General features: G+C 41.1%; 1 protein-coding gene across 2 annotated transcripts in view; it reads right to left on the bottom strand.

Moving 5' to 3' along the window:
- The window catches only part of LOC141763474 (sarcoplasmic/endoplasmic reticulum calcium ATPase 2), a 30297-nt gene that overhangs the window by 8659 nt on the left and 559 nt on the right, over positions 1–21079 (bottom strand). The window contains exons 2-21 of one of the 2 annotated variants that reach the window (XM_074627923.1): positions 17958–18077; positions 16472–16489; positions 16234–16316; positions 15914–16018; positions 15435–15561; positions 14140–14151; positions 10061–10227; positions 7548–7703; positions 7261–7402; positions 6876–7042; positions 4343–4431; positions 4046–4148; positions 3692–3823; positions 2921–3046; positions 2580–2801; positions 2244–2355; positions 1609–1847; positions 1296–1516; positions 973–1175; positions 707–792 (exon numbers count right to left, since the gene is read on the bottom strand). In XM_074627923.1, the coding sequence (XP_074484024.1) occupies positions 707–792; positions 973–1175; positions 1296–1516; positions 1609–1847; positions 2244–2355; positions 2580–2801; positions 2921–3046; positions 3692–3823; positions 4046–4148; positions 4343–4431; positions 6876–7042; positions 7261–7402; positions 7548–7703; positions 10061–10227; positions 14140–14151; positions 15435–15561; positions 15914–16018; positions 16234–16316; positions 16472–16489; positions 17958–18077 (2630 nt within the window). Of the gene's footprint in view, positions 1–706; positions 793–972; positions 1176–1295; positions 1517–1608; positions 1848–2243; positions 2356–2579; positions 2802–2920; positions 3047–3691; positions 3824–4045; positions 4149–4342; positions 4432–6875; positions 7043–7260; positions 7403–7547; positions 7704–10060; positions 10228–14139; positions 14152–15421; positions 15562–15913; positions 16019–16233; positions 16317–16471; positions 16490–17957; positions 18078–21079 lie in introns of those variants that run through there. The other variant, XM_074627917.1, reaches the window with a different exon arrangement.

Raw genomic sequence — 21079 nt, 5'->3', positions numbered from 1 at the left:
ATATCTTGGTCACAAACAATAACTAGACAAACCACAATTCAGCATTGGCCTCCCCCAAGTGTTAATGTAGCCTTTAAGCCTGTTTGTTGGCCTCTTAACATATTATGTTCATTACTATGAACATGGTAGCAAACGATGACGTGTTAAAGGGGTCATATCCTGCTCATTTTCAGGTTCATACTTGTAATTTGTGTTTTCTACCAGAACATGTTTACATGCTTTAATTAAAAAACCTGAATGTACCTGTACATTCAGACATAGTGTACCTGTACACACACTGGAAATGTAAATATTTAAGACATAGCAGCTGAAACTCGGGTCACACGGCTCCATTAGGTCTGACCTATAATGCAGTTTTTTCTATAAACCTATTCTAAATAAGCGATTGTTAATATTATCAATAACAAATACAAGCTGTTTATTGCCTTACTTTTATTGTCTAAAATTTGAATTGAGTACATCTATTACCTATATTACCTACAGTTTGTCAACAAGTTGCTTGATAGTTTGAAATGAATATGGAGCTATACCCTTTTTGCCTGTGTAATAGTAATGGTATGATTTCTTTTAAATACTATTTTTAGCAATATGTAATACCATGTTTATGGTTTCAACTGCTCATTCTTCTTGTGTTAGTGCCACAGCGTCTCCATTCAACTACAGTATATAATGTAGGACATGAAAGAGGTGTAGTGAGACAGCTTACCAGTTGATAGAAGGAAAGTTTTGGTCCGTCGTGGGCCGCCATAAACCACCAGGCAGCAGCTCCGACTGTGGCAGCTCCCACATAACCTGCAGAGAGGAAGGAGGGGGGAGAGGGGTATGTTTATAACCTGCAGACTGTGTGTAGCAGGACATCTTGTCTAATAGGTAAGATGCTCTGATGATGAATAAATAATCTGCAGATAAGATTTTTTTTAGTGTATGTGGCTAATGAAGATAATCCCATTCTGTCCCGGGCACGCGACTCACATCCGACGATGAGGTAACGGCAGAACAACCAGCTGGAGATCAGAGGCTCTTTGGGGGAGCGGGGAGGGCGGGACATGATGTCCAGGTCTGGAGGGTTGAAGCCCAGAGCCGTTGCTGGGAAACCGTCGGTGACGAGGTTGACCCATAGCAGCTGGACCGGGATCAGCGCTTCAGGCATCCCCAGCGCGGCCGTCATGAAAATACTGAGGAGGAAGGAAAGACAGATGGAAGAGAAGGCAACAGTGAGAGGGGCCAAATGATCCATAAACTGAATGTTTGAAGTTAGTTCCACCACATTTTCTCTCGCTCTTTTTTTTACTCACCAGACCACCTCTCCTATGTTCGATGATATCAGGTATCTGATGAACTGTTTCATGTTGTTGTAGATGGCTCTGCCCTCTTCCACCGCAGCCACAATGGTGGAGAAATTGTCATCAGCCAAGATCATCTCAGAGGCCGACTTAGCCACCGCCGTGCCGCTGCCCATAGCGATGCCGATCTCCGCCTTCTTCAACGCGGGCGCGTCGTTCACCCCGTCACCTGTCTGAAACCATGAGACAGGATGGGAGGGATGGAGGGTTGGTTATCGACGTGCCCTTGATACCACTTCGAAGTGTGAGACGGCACTACTCTCACCATGGCAGTGATGTCACCGAGGCTCTGCAGGTACTCCACTATACGACTCTTGTGTGCCGGTTCCACCCGGGCGAAGCAGCGCACCGTTCTGCAGGCCTGGCGCTGCAGGTGAGGGGGCAGCTCGTCAAACTCCCGCCCTGTCAGGCCCCCGTTGACCCCGAAGCCCTCCTGCTCCTCTTCCTGCTCCGTGATGATGCCCACCCTCCGACAGATAGACAGGGCCGTCCCTTTGTTGTCACCTGGAGAGAGAAAAATGAAGAGAGAGATGGATTGTTCGATTAATGCTCGTATCGGCTAGCTAGGTTAGGTTTCTGACAAAGTTTCTAAACTAACCTCACTGATCAAAGTCAGATTGAAGTTTTTCCAACTAAAACAGGAAGTTGAGTGAGAGATAATAGATAATTCTGCCCCCCCCCCCCCTAAAAGAGAAGTAAAGCCTATGTTCAACAGATTTTAAGAATATGAAGCATGAGAAGATACTCCAAGAAATGACATCACAATAAGCAAGAATACCAACATACCAAGGCACTGGCTATTTCTATTGTTCTATGGCAGAGTTCAAAGGGTTAAAGGTGTGTTTTTGCACGCATATACAGTAGTGTACATTTAGATGTGTGCGTGGTTGTGCGTGTTACCTGTGATCATGATGACTCTTATGCCAGCCTGCCGACACATTCGGACAGCGCTGAGCACCTCTTTCCTGGGAGGGTCCAACATGCCCACACAGCCCACAAATGTCAGGTCCGACTGGGGAGATGGAAGAAGAGGAGGGAAGGCGTAGGGGACGAGTTTAGGCATCACCAACAGTTCACTTCTTTAGTTAGAGCCACTCTAGTGAAGACTGACTAAAAGAGAGTTTCCAATTCCCATTCAGCAGACCAAGCGGGATTTGACAATGTAGGTATTCTCTGTCTTAACTTCATATTTTAAAAATGATATGGATATTCAGTGTTATATTTCATCACCATCACCTCATAGTCAGCAAAGGTAGCTGAGTTCTCCAGGTTGAGGCTTTTGATGTCAGGGGGCGTGTCCCTGGTCGCCATGGCGAGGCAGCGCAGTGTGTCTCGGCCCGATCCCCATTCCCGCACCGTGGACAGGAGCTGCTCTCGAACCGCCGGGGTCAAAGGCACGCGGGAAGAACCGCCGACCCGAATGTAATTACAGCGCTCCAACACGCTCTCTGGAGCTCCCTGAGGAGAGACCGGTGAGAAAAAGATGAGACACCGCAGGGAAGAAGAAGAAGAAGAAGAAGGAGACATGACAGTCTCTGGATAACCAAATTTGGCACAGTGAGCCGTGTGGAACACACCTTGATAAACATCTTGGCTCCAGTGGAAGACCTGTTGAGTTTATTGGAGGAACAGAAGACAGACATGGACTTCCTGTCTCTGGAAAACTCCAGTGTCAGCTCTTTCCTCATCAGCTGCTTAATCACCTGAAAACAAGAAATAAAAACTAAAGCATGTACAGTACGGTTCATTTATAGCACAGTTCAGTCATTCATTTTTTCATTCATTCATTCATTCATTCATTCATTCAATGACCTAGCTGTACATTATCCCGTTTATTACACGGCTACTTACTGAAGAAATCAATATTTTGACACAAAAATGATCCACCAGAGTCCGAAATCAGAGCTGCGCCCATAGCAACGGTCTGCTATACATAGCAACGGTCTGTTATAGAGAAATTACAGACCACAGAACGCCGTGATTGACCAATCAGAATCGAGTATTCAACACAGCCGTGTAATGTATATATATATATATATATATATATATATATATATATATATATATAGTATATTTATTTATTATTACCTAGCAGGAGGCTGGCTTGTCGCGATTTACCCTCCTTCTCGAAAAGCCAACATAACATGGTTGGTACCGATGGATTCATCAGGTTTTCTAGTTTCATATGTTACCAGCTAGAGCTTCACTCCAGCTCTAAAACTGAGCCCGCTACAGCCTCTGAGAGACGGTAAAGTCAATCGGGATTGCCGACGGGTTAAAAGCGTCTCACGCACACATGCGTACGTACCCCCATACAAACACGCACGCGCACACAAACACACACTTACGGAGCAGCATGCTGTAGCTCTCTCAACAGGGCTCAGTCCTCTCAGGTCAGTGTCGAACACGTTCATTTTCTCCACCAGACAGCAGAGGGCAGTCTCTGTCGCCTCCCCAACCTTCTCATATACACCTTTTGCCTGGAACACACACACAGACACACAGACACACACACACACACACACACACACACAGACAGACACACGCACATGCACACACACAGAAGGGACATAGCATCAAAGTATGCTGCTGACGGTATTTGTGGTCTAAACATATTCAGAGACAGATTCCAGCTGTAACTGTTCCAGCACCATATACGGTAATCCATGACGGTCCGAGCCGTCGCTGCAGTCGTGTCTTACCTCATTGTAGTCAAGCGATGAGTCATTGCAAAGTGCACAGATGGAGGCCATCTCCACCAGGCCTTCATATTGACTGGACTTCACCACTGAGCCATCCTTATAACTAGAAAGACAGAAGTACAGGCCATGACGGAGGAAACACGGGAATAAAAGAGGGAAAAGTGGAGGGAATGTATACAAATTGTGAAAAAAAGGGGTGGATAAATGAAGGAGGGGTAAATTGTGGGCTCTCACAATCCATATCCATAAACTGCCAGGGGGTTAATGGGCTAAGTGTTAAAGGTTAAAGACACTCACACTTCCCCTTCAGGGGCGTAAGTAGATCCAGTCACTGTGAACTCGCTCAGGCTGCAGCGCTCCCCTGACACACTGTCTACTACAGACATCTAAACACACACACATGCACACACACATAGACAGTAGTTGATTAGTTCAATAATATTAGAAGAAGGGATGCACCGATTTTGACTTTTTCAGTCCCGATACCAATAGCGATACCTGGGCTTTGGGTATCGGCCGATACCGAGTACAGATCCGATACCAGTGTTTAATGAATAAGCTGTATGCCTGACTGTGTGGAGGTGAATGGGATCATTCTTCTACATCAGGCTGGACTTAAACATTGCTTTCCTAACTTTGTAAAAACAAAATGTAACAAATAATTACATGGATATAAATTTACTGAATTGTTATTATTAAAACAATAAATTGTAAGGTAGCAAATTGGTAAAATAAAAATCTTAAAAATGAACAAGAATTACAATTCAAGAGTAAAACCCTTTTTAATGCTGCAACAAATTAGTCAAAACTTAAACAGGAATTAAAAATCCAGTCTATAATGTATATAGTATATAAACATAGAATTTGATTGAATAGATTGGCCCCGTTGTCACCGATACCCGATCCAGCTATTTGAGTCAGTATCAGCCCGATATCCGATATCAGTACCGGTGCATCCCTAATTAGAAGATCACATTTAAGATTAGGTCCACATTCCAACAGGCCATTCCACCTCATTAGCCCCAGGTTTTTATATCAAAGCTGACACTACATCAAAGGCAGACTTCCAGACTTAATTAACATTTGAATACTAAAATATACGTATGTGGCAAAGTCCTGTATCTTATTCGCTTGACTTTTTAATAGTGGAAATTCTCAAATAAAAGCCTGCGTTCAAAAAACAGCTGTGGCCAGCAAATAAAGACCTGGTAGAAATCATTGAAGGGGGCTGGTGACTTTAGATAAAGTCAATTTCTACAACACTGAGTCCGTCATACTCACCACTCTGCTGCTCTGAGTTTCTCTTTTTAACACATTTTTGTTTTACTTCACTATAGGGGTGACCCCGAATAGTCGGCTACTCGACATGCTCTAGGACAGTGGTTCTCAAACTATGGCACATGTACCACTGGTGGTACTCTCTAGTGGTACGCGGAGGAATCTCTGACTATCGATTCCTCTGTATTGATGCTTTCCCACAGTTACGCATGCACAATGACGCATACACACGCTGTATCATGTTTCAGTTTGTTTTGGAACGGAGCCACGGTGAAGAGAAAAAAGAGCACTCAATAGCATGGCGCTACTAAACTTGAGGGGACGCACCCTATTTTTCCCTGATAAAGCGACACTGTGAACAACAAACCTGTGTTGAAATCAGCAGGAGAAGAGTTAGTACCGTTAGCTGTTAGCAGCCGGTGGGCAGCACAGTCCTGACTGGCTAAATACCGGAGATACAAATGTTAACGGTGGTGCCATTGAGTTATTGTTATGAGGCGTTCAAAGTTGGCTCAGGAAAAATTACTATTGGGTGAAGGTAAATTACGTTATCATGATGTGTTCAAATGTAATCTCTTAAAATGAAGTTTTGACGAGAAACTTGAATAAATCCTGTTGTTTGGAGATGTTTTCACATCAATATAAAATAGATAAAAGAGATAGTAAATGCTGAAAAATAAGTGTGCAGTTTTTTTTTCTATAAATTAATCTAGTGATAAAATATAGGTTAGGTCTGACAGAATTTATTTGGCACCCGGCGACAATCTGGGTTTCTCATGTGGCCCCCCAGGAAAAATAATTGCCCACCCCTGGTCATAATGGTGGTACTTGGAGAGTCAAATATTTCCTGAGGTGCTAAAAAATTCAACTTAGAGCAGGAAAGCGGCCGACGTCATTAAAAATTAAAAAGACTTATTCCATAATTTAATAATTTTTCATCCAGGAAACTAAACTAAGGGTTAAAAATATTTTCTTAAAAAAAAAAAAAAAAATTCTAACAAAAAGAATAAGATCACAGAGTCAGGTTTTGTTTGGTTGAGTGAATAATAATGGTCATTGTGGTGACTTATGCTGGATACCTGGAGCTATGTGACTTTACCAACCATGGTTATCATGATCTGACCAGAAAACAGCAGGCCTGGAGGCTGTTTATGGATACCCGGAGCTACTGCATATGAGTTTACTAACCACCATGATCAGAACAGAAAATAGCAGGAGGCAAATTAGTGCGGTACTTGAAATTTCAATGTTTTCTTTTACCCGGCCTGTATTAGCTACCAGGCTTTATTAGACTGCTGGCACTCTAGAATGTAAGTGAGCTGTTGAATCTAATGTTAGTATGACAAGCCATTAGATGTTCATTTGGAATAAGCAAATTACTTTTTTTTAATAGATTTTCATGTTGCCTGCTTTTGGATATTACTAATCAATGCCATGATGACTGTGATGTAATCAATACTACTGTATCATATCAATCGTATGAGAGCTGAATGAGGCTGACTGGCCAATATAGCAATTTTGACACACGGCGGATGTATCGGTGTGATCGTACCCTGCAGACTGACATCTGGTTGGTGGTCAGTGTTCCTGTCTTGTCAGAGCAGATAACAGAGGTGCAACCCAGCGTCTCCACTGACGGCAGGCTGCGGACGATGGCGTTCTTCCTGGCCATCCTCCTGGTGCCCAACGCCAGGCAGGTAGTGATGACTGCTGGGAGGCCTGGGACAAAACACAACCGGCAGACACTGGTGATGAGAGGGAAGGAGTCTTTTCCTGTCATTCTCCACTTGAGCTGTTGGGTTGTATGTGCCTTGCTCAAGGAAGGGCACATGTAAGGTTATTTAAAGTGAGTGGACAAGTTATTTACAAAAACATAGGAAAAAAACATCTGTAAGAAGTGATTTTCCTGCATCGATAGATAGATAAAGATATTTGACCTTCGGGTATTGCAGCTACAGCCAGAGCCACAGCGATCTTGAAATAGTAAACAGCTCCTCTCAGCCAGCTGCCTCCATGGACAGGGTCATTAAAGTGGCCCACATTGATGGCCCACACTGCCACACAGATCAAACTGATGACCTGCAGGTTGAAACAAGACAACTGTAACTGTAGTAACACAGATATATTCATTCTATAGACTATAAAGTATCAAAAACAATGAGTCCAAAGTGACCCCAAGCACTACATTACACACAAACATACACACACACACACGGGTCCTTGCCTTAGACAGCTGTTCTCCAAACTCGTCTAGTTTCTGTTGTAGCGGGGTCCTTTCAGGGTCAGTGGAAGCCATCTCATCTCGGATTTTCCCAATCTCTGTCTGCACCCCTGTTGCCACGACAACCCCGACGGCACGGCCCGCTGCAATGTTGGTACCCTGGGGCAAAGGTCATAAACTTTACTGTCAAACTCCGTTTTCATCAAATATTGAGAGATAGTTTCTGTAGTTCTTCAGCAGTTTAAGAGATGCTGAGTAGAATCTGGATGTGTCTATTTTATTTATATGCTCTCACATAAAGCGGTCAAAGTGAAATGTGGTATCTAAGTGTAGTGATTTCTTTCTATCCCATAATAGCAGGTTTCCTCCACATCAGTGAGTGAAGTCACAGTTGGTCCAGCAGTGACAGATATGCAGCCTGTCAGAGTGATGGTGCTAAATAAAACATCACTGGCTGACAGACCAACACACACACACACACACAAAGTCAGCCATTTTGAATTTTGTGTGATTTTTTTCGTGTATTTTTGCTATTTCCAGGCTCTGTACTTTAACAAACTCCTCCTACAGATTTAACCTGATCACTAGTTTTGTTGCCTAAACCTAAAGAAGTTGTAGTTTTATTGTCTAAACCAAAAGAAGTTGTAGTTTTGTTGCCTAAACCTAAAGAAGTTGTAGTTTTGTTGTCTAAACCTCAAGAAGCTATAGTTTTATTGTCTAAACCTAAAGAAGTTGTAGTTTTGTTGCCTAAAACTAAAGTAGTTGTAGTTTTATTGTCTAAACCAAAAGAAGTTGTAGTTTTGTTGTCTAAACCTAAAGAAGTTGTATTTTTATTGTCTAAACCTAAAGAAGTTGTAGTTTTGTTGCCTAAAACTAAAGTAGTTGTAGTTTTATTGTCTAAACCAAAAGTAGTTGTAGTTTTGTTGCCTAAACCTAAAGAAGTTGTAGTTTTGTTGACTAAACCTAAAGAAGTTGTATTTTTATTGTCTAAACCTCAAGAAGCTATAGTTGTTGCCTAAACCTAAAGAAGTTGTAGTTTTGTTGACTAAACCTAAAGAAGTTGTATTTTTATTGTCTAAACCTAAAGAAGTTGTAGTTTTGTTGCCTAAAACTAAAGTAGTTGTAGTTTTGTTGTCCAAACCTAAAGAAGTTGTAGTTTTGTTGTCTACACCTAATGAAGTTGTATTTTTATTGTCTAAACCTAAAGAAGTTGTATTTTTATTGTCTAAACCTCAAGAAGCTATAGTTGTTGCCTAAACCTAAAGAAGTTGTAGTTTTGTTGACTAAACCTAAAGAAGTTGTATTTTTATTGTCTAAACCTAAAGAAGTTGTAGTTTTGTTGCCTAAAACTAAAGTAGTTGTAGTTTTGTTGTCCAAACCTAAAGAAGTTGTAGTTTTGTTGTCTACACCTAATGAAGTTGTATTTTTATTGTCTAAACCTAAAGAAGTTGTATTTTTATTGTCTAAACCTCAAGAAGCTATAGTTGTTGCCTAAACCTAAAGAAGTTGTAGTTTTGTTGACTAAACCTAAAGAAGTTGTATTTTTATTGTCTAAACCTAAAGAAGTTGTATTTTTATTGTCTAAACCTAAAGAAGTTGTATTTTTATTGTCTAAACCTAAAGAAGTTGTAGTTTTGTTGCCTAAAACTAAAGTAGTTGTAGTTTTGTTGTCCAAACCTAATGAAATTGTAGTTTTGTTGTCTAAACCAAAAAAAGTTGTAGTTTTATTGTCTAAACCAAAAAAAGTTGTAATTTTATTGTCTAAACCTAAATAAGTTGTAGTTTTATTGTATAACCAAAAGAAGTTGTAGTATTATTGTCTAAACCTAAATAAGTTGTAGTTTTATTGTCTAAACCTAAAGAAGTTGTAGTTTTATTGTATAACCAAAAGAAGTTTTTAGTTTTATGCCTAAACCTAAAGAAGCCTTTTTGTTTGTGTTCAAAACGTGATGTTTCATTCAGTTTTCCAACGTGTTAGAACTGTAAAACAAACGCATCTCCCTGCCCTCCAAGGAAGAAAAAGAAAGTCGCAGCGTGCCTTGCTCTGCTCACTGAGGCAGTCCTGCTGTTGTTGGGTGACTGTTCGGTTTAGCCATCTGATTCTCATGCTAATGCGAAACTAGCATCTTGAACAGAAGCATCTGCTCAGTTAACACAGGCTGAGGGCAGAACTCTAATTACATTAGAAATTTACGCTAAATTTTGGTGAGGAAAAACTGGCATGGCCATTTTCATAGGGGTCCCTTGACCTCTGACCTCAAGATACAGTATGTGAATTAATATCGGATCTGGGTCTGTCTGTCGCGGTCTGGTCGCTTCCGGAGGCCCCGCTGGAGTCTGAGCTGAAGGAGTTTCTGGTGAACCTACATGACTGTTTCATAACCAGTTAACAGTTCCTTGTAGTAACCTTAAACACGTAAAACACTTTGTAGTCCCATTCATCCTGGTCTCTTTCCTGGCTTTTATGTTGATTCTATGTGAATTAGGAAAAGACAGATATGTTTGTTGAAACTCACAGAGAAGAGCATGTTCTTCTTGTCCTGGTTGACAGCTCGGGGATCCGGTACAGGGTCTGTGTGTTTGATCACCGACACAGACTCCCCCGTCAGAATGGACTGGTCCACCCTCAGAGTGGTGGAACAGATGGACGTCAGCCTGATGTCAGCTGGGACCTTATCACCGACTGCAGGGTGTTGTGAACAGAGACAGAAAAACAAATCTTAATTTCACTTTTCATTTTTGTATTTAGTTTAGATTCAGACAAATGTGGTGTTTGTATTCCATTCTGTATATAAACTTTTCTTCCCGAGTTAAAAAAAACAAGCCACAAGTAGTGGCCAAGAAGTGTGCCTCTAAAAACCCACAAAGATCCTAAGATGTAGATTATGTAGCATCCCTTCCCCCTCTCCTACCTCCACACCATAAAAGAACAAGCAAGGTCATGATCTTGAGATCACGATTAGACACATCAACTAAGGTTCAAATTAAAAGCACTCTCCCTGGATGACAAGCAAACAGTCACACTCCAGTTAAGATCACAACCAATCAAAATGTCCTTGACTTCAGACGCTGCGGCTTAAACAATCAGAGCACTTCAGTTCTCTCCTTCCCGTCAAAGCTTCAAATTATGAACTTGCTCCTCCACATGCTGCAGTTGCCTAGCAATCAGCAGTCTGGCCTTGTTACCTAGATCTGCTGATTGACAAAAACAGCAAAATGATGCTATTGACCAGTGTCGTTTGTCTGAAATAAAAGCTCCAAAATACTCCTTGCAGGGCATGTAGCTGTTCCACCTGAGGGTTCAGAGGCTTGCCACTAAGGCTGCATTCAAATCAGATCAGGCGTTGCAGCGAAAACGCAAGTTTTCCCATTCATCTGGGCAAAAAAAGAATTACTTAATAAGGCTTAGGAAAAGAGTGACTTGGTAAAAAAACTACTTAGTTAGGTTTAAGCAAGAAAACGACTTAGTTAGGCTTAGGAAAAGATCGAATTTATAACAAAACTACTTAGTTAGGTTTAGGCAAGAAAATTACTTAGTAAGGCTTAGGAAAAGATCGACTTTATAACAAAACTACTTAGTTAGGTTTAAGCAAGAAAACGACTTAGTTAGGCTTAGGAAAAGATCGACTTTATAACAAAACTACTTAGTTAGGTTTAGGCAAGAAAATTACTTAGTTAGGCTTAGGAAAAGATCGGAGTTTGGCTTCAAATAACGGAAGTGGCATTACTTAAGTATGCAACTAACGTGACAAATAAATCATCGTTGACTTCTGGTTTCACGCGGGACACGAACGCCGGTCTCCTGGGTGAAAGTCTGGTATTTTTTGACCCACCCATCCACCCAAACCTCCTCCCTATGCGGCGTGTTGCTGCGATGTATATTTCCTGGTTCCCGATTACATTAATTACACACAAACTGATTTCGTGGGATACACACAAATTACAGTGCATTACTTTTCGTAGGTATACAGTAGCTACGAGCAGTGTATGAAACCAGCCTGCTTTGATGAACATATTTAGTTATATTTAACGCTGCACAACACCAGACCAATTTGATCTGTTGTGAAGAAATCAGAGACGTGGGCAGTGATTCACAGGTCTGGAACCAGACTACCTCAAAAGGTAGATGTTTGCAGAAAGAACATATCACAGCTGGTACAAAATGAAAGGTTATACTGCAGAGTGACCTTTAGGATGACAAGAATACATTGTTGGACCAAACAGTGATCACATCAATAGGGCTGCCCCCTCTTGGTCGATAAGTCATAGTTTGTATTAGTGATGGATAGGGTTACTTAAAAACAGCCAAAATTACTTACACAAACTACTGTCAGTTTCACTCCAAAAATGTACGGATGTACCCAGAAAGTCATATTGGTCACTCCATTATGTTTGGCAAAAAACATCGGAATGAAACACAGCCTCCGGTCTGGTTAGTGTCACTGAGTTCCCATGCTCTGGAAGGCGAATATTTTACAACAAACAGACAGGACAGTTGATCTCACACACACGCACGCACACACACACACACACGATACATACTCCTAACCCTACTTCCTCTCTCTGAGCAGCTTGAAATAGCAGTGGGTATCTGGAGGATTCAACAGTTGTCTTACTGGGAAAAAAATGTGTGTGTGTGTGTGTGTGTGTGTGTTTAAGTTGTTACTACAGCTGACAGTGTTCATATAACTCAGCTGGACTGTGTTGTGCATGAGTGTGCTAAAAGAGCGCCATTCATTGAACGTGCTCATATTTTTGGTGAACGGAATGTATCTGTTTGCAACTAATGAGCGAGAACGAGAGCCTCGTTAACTCACGGGACAGTTAACCACGCTCAAGGGACAGTTAACCGCGCTCACGGGACAGTTAACCGCGCTCACGGGACAGTTAACCACGCTCAAGGGACAGTTAACCACGCTCAAGGGACAGTTAACCACGCTCAAGGGGACAGTTAACCACGCTCACTGGACAGTTAACCGCGCTCACGGGACAGTTAACCGCGCTAAGGGGACAGTTAACCGCGCTAAGGGGACAGTTAACCACGCTCACTGGACAGTTAACCGCGTTAAGGGGACAGTTAAGGGGACAGTTAACCACGCTCACTGGACAGTTAACCACGCTAAGGGGACAGTTAACCACGCTCACTGGACAGTTAACCGCGTTAAGGGGACAGTTAACCACGCTCACTGGACAATTAACCACGCTAAGGGGACAGTTAACCACGCTAAGGGGACAGTTAACCACGCTAAGGGGACAGTTAACCACGCTAAGGGGACAGTTAACCACGCTAAGGGGACAGTTAACCACGCTCACTGGACAGTTACTGTAACCATGCTCACGCACGGTGTGGCCGGCAGTGCAGTCAAAGGACATCAGCCACTGCCTTCCATTCCCGCCTCCGCTTGACAAGAGAGCGTGGGAGGGTCGAGCTCGTGCTCGTTACAGCCCCGTGCTTGCGGGACTGCATTTGTGCACACGGAGCAGAAATGCTAATTCGCGAGGATGCTTGCGGATACTGTGCGCTCTTATCACGTGCACGTTTCTGTTTTTTGTATTCGCCGGGTTTGTTCATTACTATCATATGCACAACAATTACAAAGAAGCAGACGTTGGCTCTTGAATCTCAGGCTTCCTTCAACAATGCTCCTTAAATATGCAGGCCTATATAAAAAAAGGAAGATCACACAAGTAACAGCAGTATATAGACTACAGAGATATAAAAAGCTTTTAAAACAGTAAGTAAAGTATATAGAGGTAAAGTGACAGTCTAATGGTATGAAGCTGTCCCTGAGCTGACAGCAGATCACCAAGTCGGTATGCTAATGTTGAACTGGTTGCTAGCTAGCTAGCAGAACCTACCGGCAAGTTACGTGAACAAACTCTATAATGTAGGCTTCAGAATAAAGTAGTGCTTTGGGCGTTTATTTCCATAGTGACCCTGTCTTTGAACGGTCTGAATGAGACAGCAGAGGAGAAGAGGCAGGTGATCAGAGAGGGGAGAGGACGGGAGACAGAGACAGAGACAGAGACAGAGACAGAGACAGAGACAGAGACAGAGACAGGTGATAAGAGAGGGGAGAGGATGGAGAGACAGAGACAGAGACAGAGACAGGTGATAAGAGAGGGGAGAGGATGGAGAGACAGAGACAGGTGATCAGAGAGAGGAGAGGACGGGAGATGGAGAGACAGTCAGCTGACGCTGGACTCAGTGCCTGTCGGAGGGCTCTTTCAGTGCCACTAGCCAGCGCTGCAGTAACGTTACTGATCTCCGTTTCAGCGTCAGTTTATTAAAATGGACTGTTTTGTCCTTGACTTTAACATTGTAAAACTCATCTTTACATCCAGTAACAATACAACATTGTTCCCTCTTTTGTTTTTCTTCTGTCCCGTGTCTCCTCAGTCTCCGTCTTTCACGGTCTCTACCGTTGTATCGGTGTAACTCAGCCGAGCCAACCATCCTTGTGACATCACAGGCTAAAGTACTGTATCATGGCGATCTTTTTTTTTTTTAAATGCTGACATTTGTCATGTTTGTTAGATAATAGTTCATTAGAGTGGAAATCCTTTTTAGTAAACCAGCTTAACTTGGTTGAACGCTTCACTTCCACTTTAGAACTTTACACGCACTCTCACACTCTAAAACATTTGAGAAAAAATTACAGCACTCAAAAAAGCACTCCACAACTGGATGAAAAAAGGTTTACACACAATATCTAAACGACGCTTCAGACCCTCCGATTCTTCTCGTGTATTCCACCTTTCATGAATCCACACTACAAAAAGCTTGTGAAATTGCTGCTATGAGATGCACTCCAATCAAATATTTTCCATCCCAGCCTTGTGTGCCTCTCATTGGGTTTTCCATGATGATGATGACAGCCAGAGGAGAGGGCAGAGATTAAGATGTTTGCCAGGAATGACTGGACTAAGACGCCACAGTGGTATTTCAACCATGTCTATAAACAGCAATGCAGTGTATATGCATTGTGCTTGAATACAAATGTCTTTCCAAGCTCATTGTAGCACTACAGACTACATACTATTAGACAGAATATCAAGTGTGTGTGTGTGTGTGTAAAAACATGTTAGGGCTTCAATTCTCCATTATTAATGTCTCCTGTTCATACTCTCCTGAATGCTAATGCCTTAATATCACTAAGCTTCTTATATTTGCTTTTATATGCCTCTAACTGACTTAAAAGAATGACGGTCTAATGGGTTTGGGGCAGAACTAGATAGATTTGAAACAGAGGAATAATGCCTAGCTGTGCAAACAAGTATTACTGGAATTAAATTACAGTTTCTGCGGGACATTATTCAACATATTCAGTGCAGAAGATGGTTTGTTATCTCTAGTTTGTTAGTGAGAGATTCTAATCAACTGGATACAAAACGTGTGTGTTCTACTCCACGTAGATCATAAACCCTTGAATATAAAATGACTCGTTGAGATTGGCTGAGAAATGTAGATGTTTTTTGATCTTTAAATCCACTTCTGGGAATTATTGAGGCAATAAATAAACTGTGCAGATTTCCAATATTGGCAGTTTTACAAAAATTGATGGCAAGTCGAAAAATGTATGGCAAGCCAAAAATTTGCTGCATTTTTAACGTTTAGAAGCTCCATAAGACCGCGAGCAGACCAACCCCTAGTTTATGCAGTGTAGAATGCCATAGTCTGGTTTCTGGGTGGATTGTACTGCAGGGCTGGCTGTAGAAAGTTCTGTGGCCGTTAGTTTTCCCACTGTGAAATGTAGAATCCCACATAAGACATAAACCTGCTTTACTGCTTGAAGGTGGAAGTTACAGAGCTACAAAGGGTGAGTGTTTGACACTCAACAGATGTTGAATGAATTGAATTTTATTTGTCTACTTACCAGCGACTTCCACCAATGTCTCCAGGAACGATGTCTCGGGCTCTAATTCTCTGGATGCTCTTCTTGTCCTGTCGGTACACCTTGCCCATCTCTGGTTCGTACTCCTTTAGAGCCTCGATGGCATTCTCTGCATTACGCTCCTGGAGGACACAGCATCATAGAACGGTTCTATGAGTTTTTTTTCAATTGTTGATGTGGAAACTTCAATTGTACAAAAAATCACTTCCAACACGGTTGCCCTCATGTGAAGATAAAGACAGAAGGGAAGGAGAGACAGGAAGCTCTCTTTATGTTTGATTCTCAACATCCATAAGATTTCTCTATTTACAGCAATGCTTTGCTATTCATTTTAGCTGTCGGCGTTAACACGCATTTTCTGCAGGAAATGCATTTTCTAGTTAAAAAGAAATTCATTATTAATTGCCTTGATATGATGATGTGATTGTCAATCCAAAAAAAACTGCACACCACACACACACACACACTGTTTACCTGCCAAACTCCAACAATAGCATTGGCAATGAGAATGAGGAGGATGACAAAGGGTTCAACAAAGGCTGTAATTGTCCCCTCCCCTTCTTCGAACCAAGCCAAGGTCTACGAGACAGAAGACACAAGACAGAGAGAAAGGTGAAGATTTGTGTTATTAACGATCCTTTCATTTGTGTGCGTAAATAGCAGAGTTAAACTAACTAATCAGTTTACACAAATCCACATAGTCCATACAAACTTGTAGAAATTACTACCTTTACTTGTATATGTGAATGTGTATGTGTTTGCATGTGGTTGTGCACACGGTTGCGTTTTCTTACAAAGGAGATGCACGCAGCCAGCAGCAAGATTCGAACCAACAGATCCTCAAACTGTTCCAGGATCAGCTCCCAAAGTGACTTCCCTGCATGAGGACACCAAGGAACACAATGAGCAGCAGAAGAAAGAAAGAGACAAAAAGACAGACTTTGATTTAGATGAGATAAAGACGATGGGAGAAAGACAAAGAAAGAAGAGGAACAGAATATCATGATATAGTGAAATAGATAGATATCTCACCTTCTTCAGCTGGCAATTCTGCGAGTAAAGAAAGAGTTAAAGGTAGATAGAAAGGACGGAGGGTGGAGAAAAAGAAAAAAATACATTATCATCACCACTGGCATGTTGTTTAATAAATTACAATGCGGAGGGGGTCATGATCGTTTTGAATTTTCAATTAGTTTTTATTTTATTTTGTTAGTTTTCAGTTTGCTATTTTTAGTTTAGTTTCCGTTTTTCAGAAAGTTTTAGTTTTATATATTTAGTTTTTGTTTTGCAGTAGTTTCAGTATGTTTTTTGTTAGGGCCAGGTATAATGTCTCAGAAGTATGTAGCTATAAATACATATAAAATACACGGTTGGAGAACTGTGTAGGAATGGCCATAATGTTTAATCTTCACGCTTCTTCAGTTAAGTCATCTCCTGGAATGTCAACTCCGTTACGTTTCTGTGGTTCAACGTCACGAGAGTTGACAGAAATTCATGCCGTTTCCTTTTTTTTAGTAGTGATATATTATAACTAAAAAATTAAAACTGATATGAATTTATGTTCATTTTTACAGGAGCGAGTAACGTTTTCGACTCCAGCCCGAAGCAGGAAAAGTTATCAGTGTTTGGTTTGTCCGTTCTGGGCTACTGGTGAAACATGGCGGTGCAATGTGGCGGACTCCATGAAGAGGACCCGCTCCTTATGTTGATGTAAACGGCTCATTCTAAGCTAACGAAAACACAACAATTCTTATTATCAGGTGATTATACACTAAAGAAAACATACTTATTATTTGTATATTCCATTTCTGCCAATAGATCCCCCTAATTGTTACACACTGGTCCTTTAAAGGATATTGTTTTTATTCAGTTTCAGTTTAGTAACAATATTTTTCACTGCTTATTTTCATTTTAGTTTCAGTTTTAATTTACTATAATAACCCTGATGCAGAGCAGTGATCGGTTATTTTCCTCTACCCGAGCACTTTTGTACTGTTTGTATCTATTGTTGCATTATGTGATTTATGATGAATATGTTTATATACCTGACTGCAACCAAATTTCCCCTGGTAGGGACACATGACTCGACACATATGATTTTTTTTTTTGTTGGCTGCTGCAGCAGCAGGTCTAAAATGATATTGTGCTTGCTAATACTTGAACATGATGCAGTTATACAGAACATCTTTTACTGAAAAAGGATATGATGCAGATTGACAGCACTGTCTAGTAAATGTGTATCCATGTTAACATTTACTGAATTATGTAATTGTTGCATATGAGGAGCCTTTAACCTTAATTTGGTCTAATGATATTTTGTATGACCATGTTTTTATTATCATGATGGTTGTAATGTTTTGTTAGTGGCAGTAGTAGTAGTAATCATTGTATTAATTTCATCTAATAAACAAAAGATGGATGAAATCTCTTGTGACACTACATTGAATAGTCTATTTGTTTTGAAGAAATTGAATGAATGAGTGTTTAATGAAAACAAAAAAAAGATTTCTATTTGTACCGTTGGGTCCCCATCTCTCCCTGTTCTTCTTCAGCTGCTCACAGCTCAGACCTGTAGACTCATTTACACTGCAAAAGCCCAAAACCTCCTCCACCGTCTTAGTATGAGCATTATCCATCACTGTGGAGGGAGGAGGAGGAGGAGGAGAGAACACAAGGCAAGATCAATATCAGCTTCTTCAGTACAAAAATATCACAAGAAGCTGTCAAACTCCTATTTTTGCTAATTTACAGAGGCAGTTATGTAACAGTTGGATTCAAAAAAGTGTGTAGTGTATATAATCACCCTTCTTTACAACATAGGAAGGTAATATATAGCTTGAAAGCTGCAGTCGGTCACTTTGAGCAGATGTGATGAACAGTATTGTATGAGACAGATAATCCGTGAAAACAATCATGTTCTCCTGCCCTTCCCCTCGTGCTCCTAAAGGCATTTGCAAGTAAAAACCTTTGCAAGAAAACATTTGAGGCGAGAAATAGGCATTGCAGTAACAAAATCTTGATTCATATTGGATCAGCGCTGCCTAAATTGACAGTTTGATCGGAGTTCACAAGTTTCATGAGCGGTGATTGACTGCTGTAGAGACTCCTCGGCTCCGATTGGTTGTTTTCTTCCGGTCTGGGAAATCTTGTACAATTCTGGGCATGATTTATTTTTTTCAGATTACCTGTCTCATGCACTACTGGATATAGTGACCGTTTTATAAAAACACCTTTTTGTTCTACTATATTTGCTCCAAGTTACCAACTTTAGCTTTAATAAGGCTGACTACACCGATCAGCCATAACATTAGGACAGCATGGGCACCCTGACCGGTCTGCGGCTACGCAGCCCCATACGCAACAAACTGCGATGCACTGTGTGTTCTGACACCTTTCTATCAGAACCAGCATTAACTTGTTCAGCAGTTAGAGCTCCAGTAGCTCTTCTATTGGATCGGACAACACGGGTCGCCGGTTTTCCTTCCTTGGACCACTTCTGGTAGGTCCTGGCCACTGCAGACCGGGAGCATCCCACAAGAGCTGCAGTTCTGGAGATGCTCTGACCCAGTCGTCTAGCCATCACAATTTGGCCCTTGTCAAAGTCACTCACATCCTTACGCTGGCCCATTTTTTCTGCTTCCAAGTAACACAAAGTTCAAAGTTCAAAATGTTCACTTGCTGTCTAATATATCCCCCCACTGCCAGGTGTCATTGTAATGACATAGTCAATGTTATTCACTTCACCTGTCACTGGTCTTAATTTTATGGCTGATCGCTGTATATTTTAGGTTGAAAATGCAAACATTGGTAGAATTTAAATTTTTTATTCTTATTTTATTCTAACATTTATCTATTCTTTTGTTATTATACTGTTTTGACTTGCACCAACATAACCAAAGCAAATTCCTAGTGTATACCTCTTACACCTGGCAATAAACACGATTCTGATTCTGATTTTAGCTGTATTGAACTTTTTTTTTTTTATATTTTTAAATTTTCAAGTTATAAAATATTTCTTAATATTCAGTGTTTTCCTCAGGTTAATATTCTTATCAGTCCTTTTTATCAGCTGGTTTTCAATAAAAAATATGCAGTATTTCAGCGTGATCCACACTTGAAAAGTAGCCTGCCACTTGAATGTGTCAATAATTACACACTGTTACAGCATTAGTTGGCTGGGGAATCAAATGTACTGTTTAGCCAAGCAACCGCACAAACTGGAGCCCACAGAGAATAAACAGGCCCCAGACACATGAATCACTGTATCCATAGGGTGAGCTGCCTCTGAAGGAGCATCTCCTGCTGTTGCATCCTATTGGTACAATATTCATATCTGTGCTTTTAGGCTGTTTATTATTCAAGTTTACATTAAATGCACCCAGGCTATCTATAGTTCACCCATTTAAATATTATTATAAGAAATAATGTGGGTGTATTCCCTTGATCTCCTTCCCACCATTGTGTGGCCGTGTGTTAGCGAGCAGCTCGGAATAATTACAAACTCCTAGCATCATTTACCGGTTCATCATCTAGTCCAGGGGTCAGCAACCTTTACTATCAAAAGAGCCATTTTAGGCAAAAAAAAATCTGTCTGGAGCCGCAAAACATTTTATCATTGTGATGAAGGTAACACAGTTTATAGTCTAAGTATATAGTATATAAACCAAATGCAGTGAGGGCCAAAGAGCAAATGTACGACGGAGTATTAGGGCCACATTGAGGGGAAAAAACATCTGAGATTTACAGAATAAAGTCATAATATTATGAGAGAAAAAAGTCGTAATATTACAGGAAGAAAGTCACAACTTTACGAGAATAAAAGTCTTAATTTTACGAGAATAAAGTCATAACTTAACAAGAGAAAAAGAAAATAACACGTAAAATTACTACTTTATAATATTATGACTTCATTTTCGAAACCTCAGATTTATTTTTTTCCCTCAATGTGGCCCTAATACTCCCTAATACTCCGTCATACCGTAGACCTACAACCATGATAAATAAAAATGAAAATCCACAGGGAGCCAGTGGAGAGGAGCTAAAGAGCCGCATGTTGCTTAGACCCCTGGTATAGGCCGAATTCATCACAAGTCTCTGTTCTCAATCATTATTAAAGGCCCAGTCAGGTTGGAAGAACTGGGCCTGAGAGTTTAACAGAATTAATAATGTCTTATGCCAATTTCTGCATCTGCAGTATCATCCTGAAGGACCGTCCCTGTATCCTGCACAAGATGCAAATAAACTGGGTACCAGCGAAACTAATAATGAGGACACTTCCGGTCATTTGTTTAATGACAGACATTAAAATATGAGGGTCTTACGATCCATATACCTTCGCTCTGTTATTACGAGAAGCCTCGCCTTCATGTGGATGACATAACGGTGAAAAGCTGCAGACATATTGCTCACTAGCAATTTGATATGGCTGCAACTGGTTGTAGGCTGATAGCAGAGCTATATGTCAGATGACAGGTGAAAAAATCACAACAGGCTGAAGCCTTCAGCTAGCAGAGAGCTAGCGGGCTAGCTGTCTGTCTGTGTGGGTGACCAAGGCCTATAGAAGTAGGCTAGGACACGCGTCATCAATACGTCATAAATCAGGGGGTACTACACATGCGCAGTCGAATCTGGTCTGCACTC

The sequence above is a fragment of the Sebastes fasciatus genome, chromosome 3 (genome assembly GCF_043250625.1).
Source record: "Sebastes fasciatus isolate fSebFas1 chromosome 3, fSebFas1.pri, whole genome shotgun sequence".
Taxonomy (NCBI): domain Eukaryota; kingdom Metazoa; phylum Chordata; class Actinopteri; order Perciformes; family Sebastidae; genus Sebastes; species Sebastes fasciatus.
This window is presented reverse-complemented; position numbering and strand designations above follow the sequence as displayed.